We start from the raw sequence: 18,549 nt of genomic DNA, 5'->3' as shown, positions 1-18,549 counted from the left end.
AACAAACAAATAAAAAAAATATTACCATATTATTTTATTCCATATAGTAGTTGCACAATATCAAATTATCATTATTATTATTAATATTAATAATAATAATAATAATAATAATAATAATAATAATAATAATAATAAAATGCTAATATTCTAAGTATTGTCATTATTATAACCATTATTCTAAAAATACTTTTAAAATAAAATGTGGCTAAAATGTTTAATTGCCTGTTGACTTATTAAAGGAGACGCACACTAACTGGTCCGGGTGTATTTTTTCCATTGCATGTCGAGACTTGCCCTGTTCACAGGAAAGAAAGGAAACCACAGGAGTTTTAAACCTGTTGTTTTGCTCCTCTATTGAATACCTGCTCACAATGCTACTGTAGCTTCGGAAGTACAGGACAGTGTGATGTGAAAGAATGCCTGGCTCACAGGTGAAGTTGCACGGTAGTACCAGTAAAGAGTAAAAGAGAACAACATGAGGTAGAAATCCACACCAAACACTCACAGTTTCCTCCAGTTCAAGTTGCACTCTCCTGTGGACCTCAGAAATCTCCATCAGTACCACACCTGTTGGTTAAAGAGAACAAGGTGAGGAGATTCATGCGTGGGGGAAATGTAACAGGGCATGCTAGGCTAACACGTTTACTATGTGCACCAAAACATATTTTATAATGAGGTATGGAGTGGAAAATTTAACATGTAAAACCATTGATTAATCCTGCGGTGTTTTCCAGTCCTCACATTAAAACAATTAGTAAACAAGCTTGAACAAGAAAAACAAGTCGTCCTACTGTTGCGGGTTGTACCAAACAAGTTCAAACAGCACGCCGCCATTTATTATTTATAATTATAACGTTTGTTGTTTTGCTCACAAAGGTAAAAAAATAAATGAATAAAAAAAAAAAGGGAACACAATTAATGCTGATGTACCTACAGTCTAAAGCAATGTTTCCCAACCAGGGGTACACATAACCCTAGGGGTACGTGAGCACATTGCAGGGGGTACGTGGAAAAATTAAGAATTTATTTCCAAGATAATAAAAAAGATTCGCAGTACTTATATAAAATGGTACGTGTGTGCGATGACTTGTTTTTAAAGTTTAACTGTCTGTTTAAAGGAGACATATTCAAAGAAGCTCCTTTTGTGGTAAATGCCATAAAACTTATATATAACACAGGCAGGTTAATTATTTGTTTTGTATTTATATTACTTAATTATTATTATTAATAATACAAACATTTACTATAATATTATTTTTTATATTTATCATTTGTATTGCCTTGAAGGCAACATAATTGTATGTTTAATTTGAGTTAAATAAGAAGATAATGCCTGAATATTATTTGGTAAATTTAAGAAGATGAAATAAAATGACTTGCGTTAAATATTCAGTTGTGTTATGTTCTACTTTTGGATAATCATGAACACGTATGAGTGAGGGGGTACTCATGGTGGTACACAAGACAGGAAAGGATAGGAACCACTGCTCTAAAGCAATGTTTCTCAAATGGGGGATAGGGAGAGAGTGGAAAAATAACAAATCAAAGCATAAAAAATGGGGTTTTAGAATGTTTATTATTAGTTAAAAATGATAATCACACTAAATATCACCAGTATCCTACAAAACAACAACAAAAACACACAAACTAAGAGAACAATATACTGAATAAAAAAAAAAAAAACAGACAAACGACAACAAAATGACACCAAAAACACACACACTGAGAGAAAAATATCTACCATTAACAGCAAAGCACAAAACAGACACAAAAAACACCAATAAAAAACAAATACACACTGCATGAGAGAAAAATACACAAGATCACTGCAAAATACACAAAAAACAACAGAGAAATGTACAAAACAATATAAGAAACAAACCTAACAACACTAAAAACACACACTGAGAAAGAATAATTTAAATAATACCAACAATACACAAAAAACACACAAAATAAGAGAAAAAGATACTGAATAATAATTATAAAACAGACAAACAACAACAAAATACACAATATGACACACAAAAAACACACAAAATTATGATAGAAATGATCTTGATTAGAACATGAACTGAAAATAAAAGGATCAGTTTTGGTCCCAGATCAGGTGGGAGATGACTATAAATTAAATAAATCTATCCAGGCACTAAATACTGTTTAATTCCACTGATTTACAAAATGAGACTCTTTAAAAGTGTTTTATCACTCATTTATTCCATTATTATGATCTATAGTTGTTTTTTCATAGTATTCTGAGCAAAATGTGGTAGTTGGACAAAAGGGGGTACTTGGATTCAAAAATAAAAGAAAGGGGTACTTTGAGAACCACTGGTCTAAAGAACTGTTTACCTGTAGAATGAAACTTGTACTTTTTTGAGTATATTTCTAAATAAGTTATTTTACTTGTACTTAAGTACGTTTTAAAAGAAGTAAAGTCATTCATTACATTTCTTCCTTTTTAAGTTTATACATGAGATGTTTACTGTATGTAAGATTTATTACTAAATATAAATGTGGAGGCCAGGTGAAAGTAACTAGTAACTTTTACTTACTATACTATTTAATTGAGCTACTTTTTACTTGTACTTGAGTATTTTATGTAGGACTTACTTGTACTTGAGTACAATTTCAATCAAATAACAGTACTTCTACTTGTTGCATGTAGCATATCACTTCCAGTCAGTTGTGTTGAAAGAGGTAAAAAATATGCAACACTGTAACCCTCCAGGACCAAGACCAGTGACCCTGATTTATTTCCCCTGTTTGTATAAACAAAAGCTTTTCAGGCCGGGCTACCGGGCTCAAAACCCCACTCACTTTGTTCTTCCATTTGTTGTTGTGCACACTATTTAAAATCACTACTCCTCTGTTATTCGTGAACGGATCGGGCTGAAATTTGGTAGATATGATCTATAGCTGTGTACGCATCGACGCTCGATTTGGGGCCCAAGCGGGCCCCATTTTTTTTGGTAATTTACATTAAAGTCGTTTTCTCATTTATTCGTGAGTCAAATACTGCGACAGTTGGTGGTCCCGAATCAGACACAAACCAATATATGAATGGGGCCCAATACTCCATATGTGCCACGGTGACTACTTCGTTAATGCTCATTGAATTAGGCAGATTTCACGAGCCTCTCTGAGACATTTTTTTACTCTGTGGAACCAAGTCATTTGACTCAATTCTCAGGAAAGTGTGACGTGCTATTTGAGACGTTCCGCGGGCCCGGCCGTAGTTCATCCGAACTTGTTACAAATACATTGACAACAACTTTTACTACATGTCAAACAAGCCCATCGTCTCTCCCTCCTTTTTCTGCAACTAAATCATGGTTTACATCAACGTGGAGGAAGCTCTTCTAACAGTGGCTGATTATTTTTTTTTACCTCAACGTGACTCCTTTACTATTTAATTTTTGCTGCTTTTTTTTTTTTTTTTTTTTTTTTTTTTTACTTTATTAATCCCTGAAGGGAAATTATGTTACACTCAGTTATTTTTAGGGACATGTTTCTCACACACACAGGCCCGAATCACATACATGCACAAAGAGGACCTGTGAACATGCATTAATGGAGAGATGTCAGAGTGGGGCTGCTTCCACAATGAAGGGAGCGCACCAGAGCAGTGTTGGGGTTTGATGCCTTGCTCAAGGGCACGTCGACAGTGCTCAGGAAGTGCCCTTGCACCTCTCCAGCTACCAGAACAACTTCTGTATTTTGGTCCGCATTGGGACTTGAGCCGGCCACCCTCCGGTTTCCAACCCATGTCTCTACGGACTGAGCTACTGCAGCCCCAGTTTTAAAGAAGTATTACTACTTCAAAATGCAGCAACATTTTCATATTATTTATAAATGCAACAACATTTTAAATTTTTTATTTACATTGTTTACCTTAGTCTCAACTGGTCTCACCTTGGGACCCACATTTTGCCACGGTCATTAAATCGCGACCCACTTTTTTTTTTTAGAATTCAACCAATTAAAATTTTTTTTTTTTAAAAAGCAGTTGTTGAAAACACACAAATATAACCGTTTTTTTTTAAACAAACATCTGTGCAACATGCATTTGACAGCATGCCTGTCAAAAGACAAGTCCAACATGAAACACTAAGTATTTATTTAAATTTGACCAGCTGTCCACGTCCCACCCAGTACAGGTCCACAACCCACTTTTGGGTCCCGACCCACCAGTTCAAAATCGCTGGTGTAGGGTAAGTGTTGCAACTAAAAGCTTAACCAATATTAGTTAATTCAATAAATAAGACTACAGGCTCACTGCAGTGTCAACAGATGTAACTGGATTATGCAGTGTGCATATGTGCAAAATCTATCTGCATTATAAACAATGATTAATATATATTTTTTAATTTAGATATATGTCAACAAAAGGATTATATTTTATTATTTGGATAAAAACAGGATGAAATCATCATTGTAGAAACACAAGCCTGCACGTGATCCTGTTATCTTGTTTCCTCCAGCTGACTTACCCCCTTGGGTACTGATTTCCCATGAAAGTGCAGCTAAGTTTAACTTAACTGTCCAAACTGCTGTTAATCATAACCTAGAGTTTAAAGCATTTTTTTTATTTAAAGATGTTCCACTTCTTCTTCTGTCTCAAAGTACAAACTGGATAAGTCTTTGTAGACAGAGATCACTGCACTTATACTTGACTCCATTCTCCATTTCCCATCACATCTGAATCACAATACGCACACATTTATCTTCTATAGAAGATAATTTAGTCCACACTGCAGCCGGTAGCCATGCGTAAATGGGATCCGATATAGCCGATCAGATTGGTGTAAAGCCTAGCTTAAACCTCAATGCTAAACATGTAGCAGCTAGCACCTTGTCAGTGCCCAAATCTTTCGTGGGCCTGAGCATTTCGGATCCTTTTAACGCATGCGCGAAACACGCCTCCATCCAGTCGACCTATTTTATAGCAGTTTCTGTACTATTTAAAAGGTTGAAACCCTGCTATTTAAAAATAATTAGAAATGTATGTTTTGAATTAATTCCGATATATTTTGGTTTTTATTTTATTTTCTGTTTGGTTTTTGATTGTCAATGTTGTGTATCGTGTTTTAATCACTTTTTTTAAAATTTACAATTAAAAACACCATAAAATAGTCACATATTTACATATGTACTACTAAAATATTCAACAAATGTCATATGGTTGGTTTACATTCAAATATCACGTCCCAGGAGCACTGTCATAAAGATTGTGAGTGAAGGAAGTGACGTAGTATATGTGCATGCGGTGAAAGGAAGTGAAACGATCAGGCCCGCGGATTGGGTACTGACACACCTCAATGCTAAACATGTAGCAGCTAGCACCTCAATGCTAAACATGTATCAGCTAGCACGGACAACGGTCCAAGTCCGAGCAGTGTCTCCAATCCACACTCAACATAACAGGGTTCAGAGGCAAAATGAATAAGTCCGCAAGTGACAAATGAACAAAGTCAGTGGATAAATGATTGTAGTGGACAGTCAACCACACTCATTAGCAGAGTAAGTAAGTAAGTAAGTAAGTAAGTAAGTAGTTTATTTATAAAGCGCTTTTTGCAGATAAAATCACAAAGTGCTGTACAGAGTTGTGGTAAGAGTACAAGTGCAACACAATAGAATAATACAACAACAGCGCATAAATATCATAAGAACAGCAACATTAAAGGACGAATAAAAATTAAAATCCAGTTAACTAAAAGCTTTTCTGTAAAGTGTAGTCTTCAGCAGTTTTTTAAAAGTGTCCACACAGTTGAGCTCCCTGAGAGACTGGTGCAGGTTATTCCAGAGTCTGGGAGCTACAGCTTGGAACGCCAGGTCTCCTCTGGTTTTAAATTTAGTTTTTGGGGTCTTTAGGAGACCCTGACCTGAAGACCGAAGGTATCGCCCCGATGAGTAGGGGCACAACAAGTCCGAGATATATTTAGGGGCCTGACCATGTAATGCTCGGAACGTGAGAACTAATATTTTATATTCTATGTGAAACTTAACTGGAAGCCAGTGCAGAGTAGCAAGAATGGGGGTGATGTGGGATGTTCTAGAAGCACCAGTTAAAAGTCTGGCAGCAGAGGATGTGGGCGGGGCTAGAAGTGCTGCTACAGCATCGTATGACCCAACTTATCAAATGATCTATGGAAAGACTATTTCCAAATTATATTTATTACCTTTTTCCAACAGTTTTATACAAATAATTTACATGTATACATTGAATGTAAACTGAGAAGAAAAGAAAAACAAAGAATCCTGCACACACTTGAGGCCTTAAGTACAAAATAAATAACTAGGTCAAATTAAGTATTAGGAGGTCCGTCCAGGAAAGACTATTTCAAACATAATCCATCAGCATCATCAGTTGCTGTGTTTATTTCGTGCCACAGATATTTTAACTATTTTGCACTGTTCAGTTTCCACTTCTCTGGAATGTTCTGTCCTGTGATCTTTTTTTTAATTTGAATGCACACACACAAAAAAAGCATGAATATATCTTACTTAAATTTAAGTTTGTGCTTGGTGAACAATGCAATCATAATACTCTTTATTCATATTACACATTATGTTAGCACTCAGTGATGGAAATAATAAACACTATTTAGTTGTTTAGGCTCATTTCTTGTTTTCATTGATTCAGTCAGATACCAAAATCCATTTTAATTGGAAAAAAATGTAGCTTCTCTTGTTAAAAAGGGTTTTGCTATTAATTTAAATTCATCAAGATGAATTCATTACAGTCTGTAATTAATTAGATTTACCACCACTAATAAATACAAACCTTTACAAACATATCTGTCTCTCCAATAAAACTGGGGATATTCAAATCCCTTAATGACCATCCAACATATTAACACTCACTCACGTGGTTAAACTCTAACCTGGACACTCATCCCAGTGTAAACATTGCCGTTCCACGCCTGCCCCACCTCACCTCACGGCGACACTGCTCGTCAATGTTCAGCAGATAAAAGCCAATGGATCACAGCAGTAAATCTGCTTTTTGGCAGAGCAGACGAATACGCTAGTAAGGGAGAGGAAGGACAGAAGTAAGAGAGTGTGTGAAGACAGGAAAGGAGGTCGATGACCAAACCACGGAAACGACCAATCAAGCTCTACAATCTTTTATGTCTATTTAAAAAACCCTAACCATGTCTAAAGGTGTGGCTTTGAGTCAAATACCTTCCACACATGGCTCATTAAGTTGAGTCACTCTCATTACTCAGCATCTCAATCATCCCAAGCGATACCACACACTTCATAGGTTATTTCCGGTAGTTTGTTTGTTCTTTGTCACTGCAAAATAATGTTGCTGGGCAACGGGTTTGGCTCTGTTGAACCAACCATGAGGACACTAAGTATTTCATCATGAGGATGATAAAATATGGGCACCTCCATGAGCTAACAAAGCCACGCAGAGACAAACCCACATGGAACAGACGGACTGCCAGGTTCCCTGTTTGCTCACAGACGCTAGGTTTGATTCTCCATAGAGGAGCTCTGTGAACTCCAGTCACAGCTAAGTCAGTAGGCTAACACCCATATTCCACTGGATGTGTAACATCTGTATCTGCTGCGTAACAGCAACAGAGCCGATACGTTTCATTTCTGCAACAGATATGCAGACCTTTTATTTTTGCCAGATGCTGAAGCTGTGCTGCATAATATCAAAAAAGAAAAGCCTAGGCAGGACAGGAAGTAGTGCACAGACATAATAAAATATCCAGTTTATTTTCAAAATAGTGGCGCACGGTGACTTAGTGGTTAGCTCGCCCACTTCACAGCAAGAAGGTCTTGGGTTCAAGTCCTGGGGTGGACACTTGGGTCCATTCCATGTGGAGTTTCATGTTCTCCCCCGTGCTGTATGGGTTTTCTCTACGGCTTCCTTCAACAATCCAAATACATGACTGTTAGGTTGATTTTAGTCTATAAAAGTTCATAGGAGTGAACATGGTTGTGTGTCTGTCTGTGTGTTGTCCTGTGATGGACTAGCGCCCTGTCCAGGGTGTACCACCGCCTATCACCCAATGAGAGCTGGAGATAGACACCAGCAGACCACAGCTACCCTGAAAACAGGAAGAAGCGGGTCAGGAAAAAGATGGATGGATGGATTTCATTAAATCTCAATAAAATACTCCATGTTCAAGGCGGACTGTATTGCCATTGTTCCTTTTTAGGGTGGCGAGGGTCTGCTGGTGCCTATCTCTAGCTTTCCCTCAGGCGCTAGGCGAGCTACACCCCGGACAGCGCGGCAGTGGATCGTATTTCACAAATAAATGTTGACCTTATCCAAGATTGAATCACAATAACAGGGTTCCTACAGCTTTAGTCAATTCAATTCAATACTTTTTATGTCTCTTTATTGACATTTGAAATAAAAAACAGTAAACAGAATTTGGGGGGGGGAACGCCACATCAATTACATAGGGTTAGGGTCATATTTTTCTAGTGTCTAGTGCTGGCGGCCCCCAAAGTAAAGGCACAAAAATACACAAATACCCCAAAAAACTGACTAAAATGATCAAAACCACTCCAAAAACACAAGATGACTACAAAAATAGCCAGAAATCTATAAACCAATAAAAGTACAAAAATAAAGTAAAAAAATTAGAAAAGCCATTAAGAAAAATCTTTGTTTACAGGCAATTCTTTCCCATGTTGTTTATACTTTAAAAAAAAAAAAACTAGTTACCATTTGTTTTGAAATATGGGATTAATTACAATCATAAAATTATACTTATGTTAAAATTTAAGACTTTTGAAACATTGATTTAAGACATTTTAATGACAAATAAGGCCATATTTTTAGATTATAATACAATAATTTAATAATGAATTTATTGCCTTTTAAATCTTTTTTAAGGATCAATGGGAACCCCGAATAAGGACTGAGTGGATTTCCTTCTGCTCCTCTCTAAGGACACACATGAACTGATTGTATGGCTTTGTGGTTTCTGTTTGTATTGACTAGAACTCGCTATATCGCACGATTATGCGTGAATTAGCGAGATCTCCTGAGTCCTCGCTGCAACAGATATGCATCACAGACAGAGGTGGTGGGGATTGACGGACAGTGGATTACACAACAGAGACATTACAGAGTAGTTACTCATCCAGTGGAAATCCAGTGTAGATGACTTTCTCACTTCAAAGTGTGAAAAAATCCCATTACACATATGTTGAGTGCTGTGGTATCTTGTTGACACTGCCGAGTCATGTGAAACATGTAGAGAGGTCTGCTCTAACTTCACTTCATAAGTGATTTGACTCTGAGATTTTTCCATCCACTAGCATGTAAATCATTCCTCTGACTAATATGGTATGTAGTGCACTGTCGTCCTATAGCAGGAAATATGTTGTTTACATATTTTCACACGATTACACTTTCTGGTGCATATCTTCTCATGGAAGGAATTCAAAGATCATGACTCATGAGTAATTGTTATGTTGGGGTAAAAGAAAAATCCAAAGAAAAGCGAAAGAGAAGAAAGACATGAAGTAACAAAGGATACTGCTTTATTTATTATTTCATATTATTTATCTATTTACTGTATTTTGCTGCTGCTGCCACTGCTGCGATGCAATTTGACTGTGGACGAAATGATCCTGCTACCATGCAAACATGCTTGGATTATGTAAATCAGATCCAATGCCATTTAGCCATTGTTGATTTGAATCCACAAAGGTTATTCCTTAAGAATAAAATCCCTTAGGTAAGTAAAAGGCAAATCTTCTGATCTCTGTTCTCTAAGAAAGGAGTCACATTCTTGCTTCCAGCGTCAATACCTCTTGTCAATCTTACAGTGAGGTCTTTCAAGTTAAACCTCCACATGCTGGTCTATTACAACTTAACGTATGCTCTCAAAAAAAAAACAAAAAAAAAAGTCATCAGATACCCAAGTGGCTTAGTGAAAGAAATGGTGACATTTGAACACAGAAGACAAAGGAGAGAGACTATGAAAATTAAAGGAAATGGTTGCACCAGTGCCTCTCAAGAGTATCTGGTTTCTGGCTCTGTGCCACTACAGCTCCAGTTTCCCATGGGGTAACTTCCCCACAATCAGAAGTGGACTACAATAAAGACGTGGCTCTTTTTCTATTGTTCATCCCTTCGTTTTCTAATACTATAGTGGGATAGCCCTGGGTGGTAACGCAGGTATCACACATTTAGGGTTTACAGACAGATGCTAATCCTGTAGTCTGGTACTGAGAGCCCCTGAACCAGACTACACACCTGATCTAAAGAATTTGCCATCACACGGCTCTACTAAAGGCCTCATCAGGAGATACCTTAACAATCAGGTGTGGTGGAGCCAGATAGGGCCCCTGCAAGACTGGAGGTGGGAAAAGCTGCCCTGGATGAAGCTGTTGGCAGAGTGTATCCAGTCACTTCCTGCTATTTATCTTCCAGCTTAATTACTCAAGGCTACAGTACATTGGCATTCAGATCATTCATGACTGCAACCTGTGGCTCTGGAGCCTCATGTGGCTCTTTGACTTTTGCAATGGCTCCCTATTAGGACTGGGATCAACGATTATTGTTTAAACAATTAATCAAGCAATTATTTTTTCGCTGCATTGATTAATCAAACAATACATTTTTCCAGTTCGATTCGATTATCTCGGAGGAGCCACTCACGCTAGTTATTCTCTGGCGCCGCCATCTTTGCTTTTGTCAAACGACGCATCGGTGCGCATATTTTGCGTCGACCTATTTTTTGCGTCGACGTCATCGATCCCTATAGCTTTCAAACATAGTGAAATAATTGTTATTTTCTTACAAAGGGTATTAATGATTAATGACATTGACACCAAATAAAATTGAGATATAACGCCGGTGACACGAACTGAGTATACCTCTGTACTGAGAATATAACCCTAACCCTAACCTAACCAATGAACAAATAAAACTTGTCAGTTCACTTTGAAAACAAAAATAAGAAAAAAGATTTTTTTTTTTTTTTTAGCAAAAATTCATTTTCTGGTAGTGTGCATGCACATAGAGGTGGTGGTCATATAATAAGAATACCATGAAAAAGTTGAATTATTTCAGTAATTCTATTCAAAAAGTGAAACTTGTATAATGTATACATTAATGGCACCTGGACTTGGCACCTGCACACAGTGCCAAAGCTACCAGTACCTGGTTTAAGGACCAAGGTATCCCTGTTCTTGATTGGCCAGCAAACTGGTCTGACCTTAAGCCCATAGAAAATCTATGGGGTAACGTGAAGAGGAAGATGTGAGACACCAGACCCAACAATGCAGAAGAGCTGAAGACCACTATCAGAGCAACCTGGGCTCTCATAACACCTGAGTAGTGCCACAGACTGATCCACTCCATGCCATGCTGTATTGCTCCAGTAATTCAGGCAAAAGAAGCCCCAACTAAGTATTGAGTGCTGTACATCATCATACTTTTAATCTTCATACTTTTCAGTTGGCCAACATTTCTAGAAATCTTTTTTTTTGTAGGTTTTGTATTTTAAGTCATGTTTATTTTTTCTGAGATCCTGAATTTGGGATTTTCATTAGTTGTCAGTTATAATCATCAACATTAAAAAAAAATAAACATTTGAAATTAATCAGTCTGTGTGTAATGAATGATTATATTATACAAGTTTCACTTTTTGAATGGAATTACTGAAATAAATCAACTTTTTCATGATATTCTAATTACATGATCAGCACCTGTATATTCGCATATACATGACATGACACCGGTCCCAGGACCATTTTACATTCCGCTCGCAATGCATCATGGGACGGATGAGTATGACTGGTGTGCCCACCATGCATACTTGAAAAATATCAGAATTTAGTGTACATCTAGGTATTTCTCACATACTCAATCTATCCATACTATCTAATGTGAACGCACTAGTAGTACGTTAGTGCTAAACAGGCAGGTGAGGGATTCTAGGGGATTGGGATTTTTATTTTTTTGTATACTAACAGGGACAGACTGATGATACTATACACTGTGTTTGTGGTCAGTTGTTTTATTTCCTCTTCACTTCCTATTACAGAGGGAATATCCCACACTCTGTTTACCTATGGTTGCTTCTGTTTGGCCCCCCTCCCCTCTTTTAATTAGTCCCCACTTTTAGCGTTTATAACCTTTGGACATGGAGAGGGAATATATTTTGTTAAAAAATAAAACCAATTGTTCAAATTCACTTTGAAAGCAAATGAAAAAACAAAGAGCATTGGCATTATATGACGTTATTATTATTAATCGGCCATTGGCCACAGGTTCTTTAACATGTCGATAATTTAAGGACTTTATTCTTTATTCTTTCTTTTCAGTACTTCTGATTCTGAATAATTTCATTCCACTATTTTCTGTGCTTAGAATCAGAATCATCTTTATTGGCCATGTATGTTCAACACACAAGGAATTTGACTTCGGTAGACTGTGCTCTCTCTGAACAATGTAAACGTTATTAATAAAAATCAACTAAAAATATAAACAGCCCTTTTTTTTTTTTTTTAAATGGGGCCCGGGTGCCCACTCCCCATTTCCATTTCCAAATTTATGGGAACATAGTAGGGATCGACCGATATGGGTTTCTTAGGGCCGATGCCGAAACCGATTTTTAATCCATCAGCCTTAGCCGATAACCGATACGGACTGCCGATTTTCTTGAGCCGAAATTTGCAGCCGATACTACTCAATTAACAAAAAAGGAACATTTATTGAAATTAACAAAGGTGAGGTAGAACGACACCAAGTAAAAAAATATTTAACAAATAATAAAAACAGGTGATGTAGAACAAGAACAAGTAAAAAACAGAGAGACATCTCATGTAATATTACGAAAGAGAACTGTTCACCCTTGTCTTGAAAATAGCTTTGACAAATAAGTTGGCCTGACTGAAGATATATTTTATTAACAGGATTATTGAGTATAAATATAAATAATTATAGTATAAAACAAAAAAAGAAATCATGAATAATAGTCCATTCCAATACAACCCCAGAACATAAATTATCAGAGGAAAAAACGTGGTGTCAGATGCGAATTAAGCAACAAACTGTTCACGTTTCTGTTCTCAATTGCATCAACATTAACAGGAATAAATATTCAAACAAGTAGTAAACTGCTTCTCAAAGTTAAAAACTTGAGGGAGAGGGAGAGAAACACACATGCCAAACCACCAGCCAGCTGCTCGTTAAATACAACTGCGACAACATGTGGACCCACAGAAGTTAAACAGTTAAAAGATGCTTTGAAAGTTTAAAACATGTCGTTGAGATTGAAGAGCTTGCTTTACGCTCTGCTAGTGGGGGAAGGGGCTCTGCAGCCTCTGTCTCCAGCAACACGGAGCAGCTTGTAACAGCCGCTCTGTTTATAAAGTGGATCGGCGAACGCAGCAGTGCACATCCGCCGATGCCGATACACGTAAAACATGCAAAAATCGTTTGAATTAATTGGCCGGCCGATGAATCGGTCAATCACTAGAACATAGTCGTGTGATATATCGTTTCAAAGGTAATTCAATGTAGATTACGATTATGCCTCGCACAATTCGATTAGGGGCCTGAGGAGCTCACCCACCTTTTTTCTGCAATTTCCATTAAAGTCGTTTTCTCATTCATTTGTGAGTCAAATATTGCGACAGTTGGTGGTACCAAATCATTGACACATTCCAATACAGTATATGAATGGGGCCCATTAATCTGTATGTGCCACAGGGGCACCAGGGGGGCCCCAGGGGCCACATTTTTAAAATGACTACTCCTCCGTTAATGCTCATTGAAACGGCCTGTAATTTGACATGGATATTCTATGAGCGGATTGACTGAATTCTCAGGAACGTGGTACATTCGGAGACATTCCGTGGGCCCGGCCGTAGTTCATCTGAACTTGTTACTGCAGAAATCTGATCAAATACCGTAGTTTAAGCCCTTGACTCAAGCCCATCTGAAAAGTAGCATGTCAAACCTACCACAGCAAAACACTACAATGAACCGACTGGATTTTTTTGTAAAATGTATCTTATTTTGGTAAAAATTATACAAAATGTTGCTTTCCAATTTAACACCATCTTACGAAGTAAATCTTCCTCTAATCCTGATGATAAATGTGACTCTTTATTTTAGAAATTTAAATGGTTAACTTTGTACACATCTACTGCATTCTAGTTTATTTGTTTTCGTTCTAGTTGACATTCAGCCATTTTAGGGAGAAAAATATCTTCCAAATGTGTGATATTGTCCCATAACATGTCATTGAGGGTTTTGTCTGTGTCGGTCATTTCCTGAAATTTTGTATCTCAAGATTTTAAATTTCTTGTAAGAAAATGGGGAAAATAGTGTGTAAATGCATGAATCATGGGTGTGAGGTTATACTCCATGTCATATTGACATTCCTGTTTCAGAAAGTGAATTAAAAGATTCCCATCTATATTCCATTAACATGGCAATCAGAGGTCAAACAATAATGAATTTGTGATTTTACAAAAGTAATCTGTTTCAGTTAAGAGCAGCTGCTGAAACACACTAGTTACACAATAATCATGATAATGGTAAAAACACTTTTCACCACCACTATTTAAGTTTACAGTGGGATCATTTTTTACAGCAGAACAACAACAGATTGGCTCCTCCCTGTGTGTGACCCTATTTAATTAGCAGCTCTGAAACAAATCAGCAGGGGCGCTGAGAGAGGTAAACAGTCTAAATTGAATAGTATCACTAGTGGCAGTGACACTGGGTGCCATATGTCTCTAGACTCTGCTTTATTTTGACAGAAATTGAGACCTGGAGAGTCAAATCGGAGGAACAGGCAAACTCTGAGCCAATGAAAAAGCTAATTGGCCAAACTCACAGTAATATATGGTAATTATCCCTGGCACAATGCGCTGAAGTGTTGCTTCCCAAGTTGGCGAGGAAGTCAAATCAAACTTTAATTTATTATTGGGGATCATCTGTGAAATGTTTCTGAATTTGTTTTCTATTTTGTCAAGGACATTTAATTATTTTTTAAAGCTTCCTATGTTTATGATTTCCTGTGAGAATATTGTATAGTGTGCACTAATAAATGACACTGCCTACTGAGAATGAACTAGCAAATTTTAATTTTATCATTGTCGCTTTTCATCATTAAATGATTATTAAGTTATTGTTGCTGCATTTTAACTTTTTGTCAGTGAATAAAACCTTAATGAAGGTTTTCGTTTTTTTAAAAAAAAAAACTTAATCTATCAATTTTTTTTTAAAGTTGCTAATTTTAATGTATGGGTGACTTTATGTGTCATTAACCCCTGTGTGGATAGTTAGATAGAGGGGTTGGTTGATCTGTCCAAGTGGAAATAATGATAATTCAAATATTTACATAAGTATACAGTATGTGTGCATATTTCAGTGTGTAGGGCTTCAGTTTTTAAAATTTTTCCAAACTCCATTTATGGATTTACCATTTTTGTTCAATTGGCTGTTAATTACTGACATACTAATAGTTCTAAACTAATGCCAACAACGCATTATAGGGATTATTTAATTTAAATCTTAAATCATCAAAATAGTACTCTCAAATCTCGCCAAATATCACAAGTGTGAGATTTGAGGCGCAAGATTTTGCATTACATTTGAAAAGTCTGTGTGATTATATCGTCCAAATATTTGCTACACATTTAACCACCAGTTTAATAGAAAAGATATGGTGCAAAATGCAAGATATTATAAAACATGTACAGTATGTCATCTGTGACATAGCCTAGAGCCATTTACTTTTCAGGAATTTAGTTCCATGATTTTCGTCCGTTTTCTGTAAATATGGTATATCTGATGCCCTGTGTGTGGAGTGACTGTCAGGTTCTGTTGTTGTTTGTGTTTAGCCCTTTGGTTCTGAGTCTTTGTTTGTTCTGTTTTCTAGTGTAACTCTTGACTCGGTGTTCCAGGGATTCCTGCTTGTGGCCCCACCCCCAGTGATGTCTGTGTGCTTGGTTTGTGACTGATTAGCTCCCTCATGTTTCCACCCAGGTGTGGCCCATTCCCAATCAAGCTTCCCTCACTATTTAGCTGAGGGCTTAGACACAAGGTGATTGCTGGATCACTGTCTTGTGTACCCTCCTTGTGTCCTGCTGCGTTTTGTTCCCTGTACCTCTTTGTGTCTTTTTTGGATTTAAGTTTTGTTTTGGAAAAACATGGATTGGTTCCACGAACACTATTTCTGCATTCTGCCTCCATCTCTCTCTGCATTTGGGTCCACGCCAACACCAAACTCTGACACTGACTGGTGGATTCTATAACATTTAGAAATGCATATTTTTGACAATGAGAGGAAATTAAAGCACACACATGAACACATCTTTTTTGTAATTTCACAGGGGTCAGCTGTTGCCTTTTCTCCAGTCTCTATGAGTGCTACTGGTGTTTATGTATACACCCTAGACAGGGCGCCAGTTCACCGCAGGGCAGACCAAAACTAACAACCACTCGTACAGGCAATTTAGAGACTTTAATTAAAGCAGAACTAAGTAACTTGTGCTAAGCGCTCCCCCTAAAGGTCCCTTTTGGTAAATTAATTGTCGTAAAAACTGCACCCCCCACCACCTGCCCCACCCCACAACTAGATGCGCACCTTTGCACTCCCAAGACGGTAGCAGTGACACAATGGGTGCTTTCACACATATAGGACCATGTGAGTGGTATGAGGAAGAGAGACAAGTACAATAAATTAATGATGTGGAAGTAATACGGAAGGGTGTGGACATGTGTGTGAAGTGTGTGTTTGTTTGCTGATAAAGCAGCTCTGAAAATGGTTGGATGGATACATAGATGATGGATATTTGTGTGTGTGTGCTTTCTGGGTTGCGAGAGTGTGTGATTACTGTGTGTTGCTGCTGAGCTGTCACTGCATGGAGTTGCTCCGTTCCTCAGACAAAGGTCTTCTCTGCCTTTTCTTTGCTGGCTCCACCATGATATAAGTTTGAGAAAAGCAGTGATGTTGCTAGGTACGCGTCCTGCGTCCCTGACTCATACAAATCTATAAAGACGCAGTAAATCCACTATCCATGCGTCCCAGGGACGCACCTCATTTTTCCCATGAAAAATGACACATTGTGAACAACAACTTCTATTTAAAATCACAGTAACTAGCAAAAGAAACCTAGCTGTCAGCAGACCCCTTTACGCATTAACTTAGCGCACACATGATCCCATTGTGTACATGCTAGTTTAGCCGCTATAACAACAACTAGCAAGTTAACGCGGATTTCATTTCAAAAAGTTTCCTGGGACCGCTTATTAAGTGCACTGAAAGCTCGGTCCGTGTTTCGTGTAGCGTCGCGGGGCTCCGTGAGAATGTGATCAGCTTTAATCATTTTCACCTGCTCAGTGTTCGAACTGTTATGCCTGGCTAACTTAGAATAACTCAGTCCGTGCTGTCCTTCAATTATTTTTATTCCATCCTTTAGTCCGTGTCTTGTAGGTAAACATTCACAGTCAGCAAGCTACCTCAAGTACAACAGTTTCAGTGGGAACTTCCGGTTTACAAAATAAAAGTTAGTTGGAACAACGGTATTAGAATATTATTAGATTAGTATTAGAAACATTCTAACAACATCTCATCAGAGCTACAGAAGATAGGATAATTTAAATTATTAGGTTAATTTAAACTAAGTTGATCAAAACTTAATCATTAAACCTGATCAGATTCAGTAAATCATTGATCCCTGAGAGGAAATTGGGTGACATTAATGCTGTTCTCATACATCTTTATATGACATTTAAATAATTAAAAAGGAGCAGTCAGAATAATCCATGTCACTACAACTTATATCTACCTTTTAATTGTATTTTACTTTATTTTTGACATACGTTTTTGTTTAATTCTGATTTTTTTAAATTTATTTATTTGTATTTATTTTGTTTTCTCACAGGATTTAAAAAAATAATCTTTTCTTTAAAAAATTATAAATATTTCTTAAAAAACAGAAAAGTGGAAAACAGAATTTGGGAAAAAATAAAACGAAATTTGGAAAAAAATAAATGGATTTTACAGGGCCCTAAGTGAAAGATACAAACTACATTGTAAACAACAACTTATCTTTAAAATCACAGTAACGAGCAAAAGAAACCTAGCCGTCAGCGGACCCCTTTACGCATTAGCTTAGCGCAGACATGATCCCCTTGTGTACATGCTAGTTTAGCCGCTACAACAACTAGCCAGTTAACTAGCTGCTTAATACACCACAAACATATCTGTATCATTTAATTTTTCCCAACAGACTTTGCACTGTGTTAGTTAAGTTACATTTTTGTGCTTTAAGTTTCATAGTGATTGACTCAGTTCATTTGATTTTAGTTGATGTTCAGACAAGAAGATTCTGGTCTTATTTTGGTGACAATTTATTTTTTGACTCTGTCATGTTGATGAGAATGTTTTGTTTGTGTTAAAATCAGCACTTTTATTGATCATTTATTTTTGTACAACAGACACCATTTTGTTTTCATTTGAATTTTAGTCATTTATTTTGGTGCTCTTTTATGTTGCTACAAAAGTGCAATATAACCTGCCACTGTGACAGTTGTGC

The 18,549-nt window shown here is 37.1% G+C and overlaps 1 protein-coding gene across 1 annotated transcript in view; it reads right to left on the bottom strand.

Annotated features, from left to right (window-relative positions):
• The window catches only part of LOC114467978 (brain-specific angiogenesis inhibitor 1-associated protein 2-like protein 1), a 72,766-nt gene that overhangs the window by 44,695 nt on the left and 9,522 nt on the right, over nt 1–18,549 (bottom strand). Inside the window, exon 4 of the mRNA XM_028454547.1 lies at nt 506–567. Within this exon, the coding sequence (XP_028310348.1) occupies nt 506–567 (62 nt within the window). The remainder of the gene's footprint in view (nt 1–505; nt 568–18,549) is intronic.

Source organism: Gouania willdenowi, chromosome 8, assembly GCF_900634775.1.
Source record: "Gouania willdenowi chromosome 8, fGouWil2.1, whole genome shotgun sequence".
In the NCBI taxonomy this organism is placed as follows: domain Eukaryota; kingdom Metazoa; phylum Chordata; class Actinopteri; order Blenniiformes; family Gobiesocidae; genus Gouania; species Gouania willdenowi.
The sequence above is the reverse complement of the archived record's forward strand: the minus strand, read 5'-3'. Positions and strand labels throughout refer to the sequence as shown.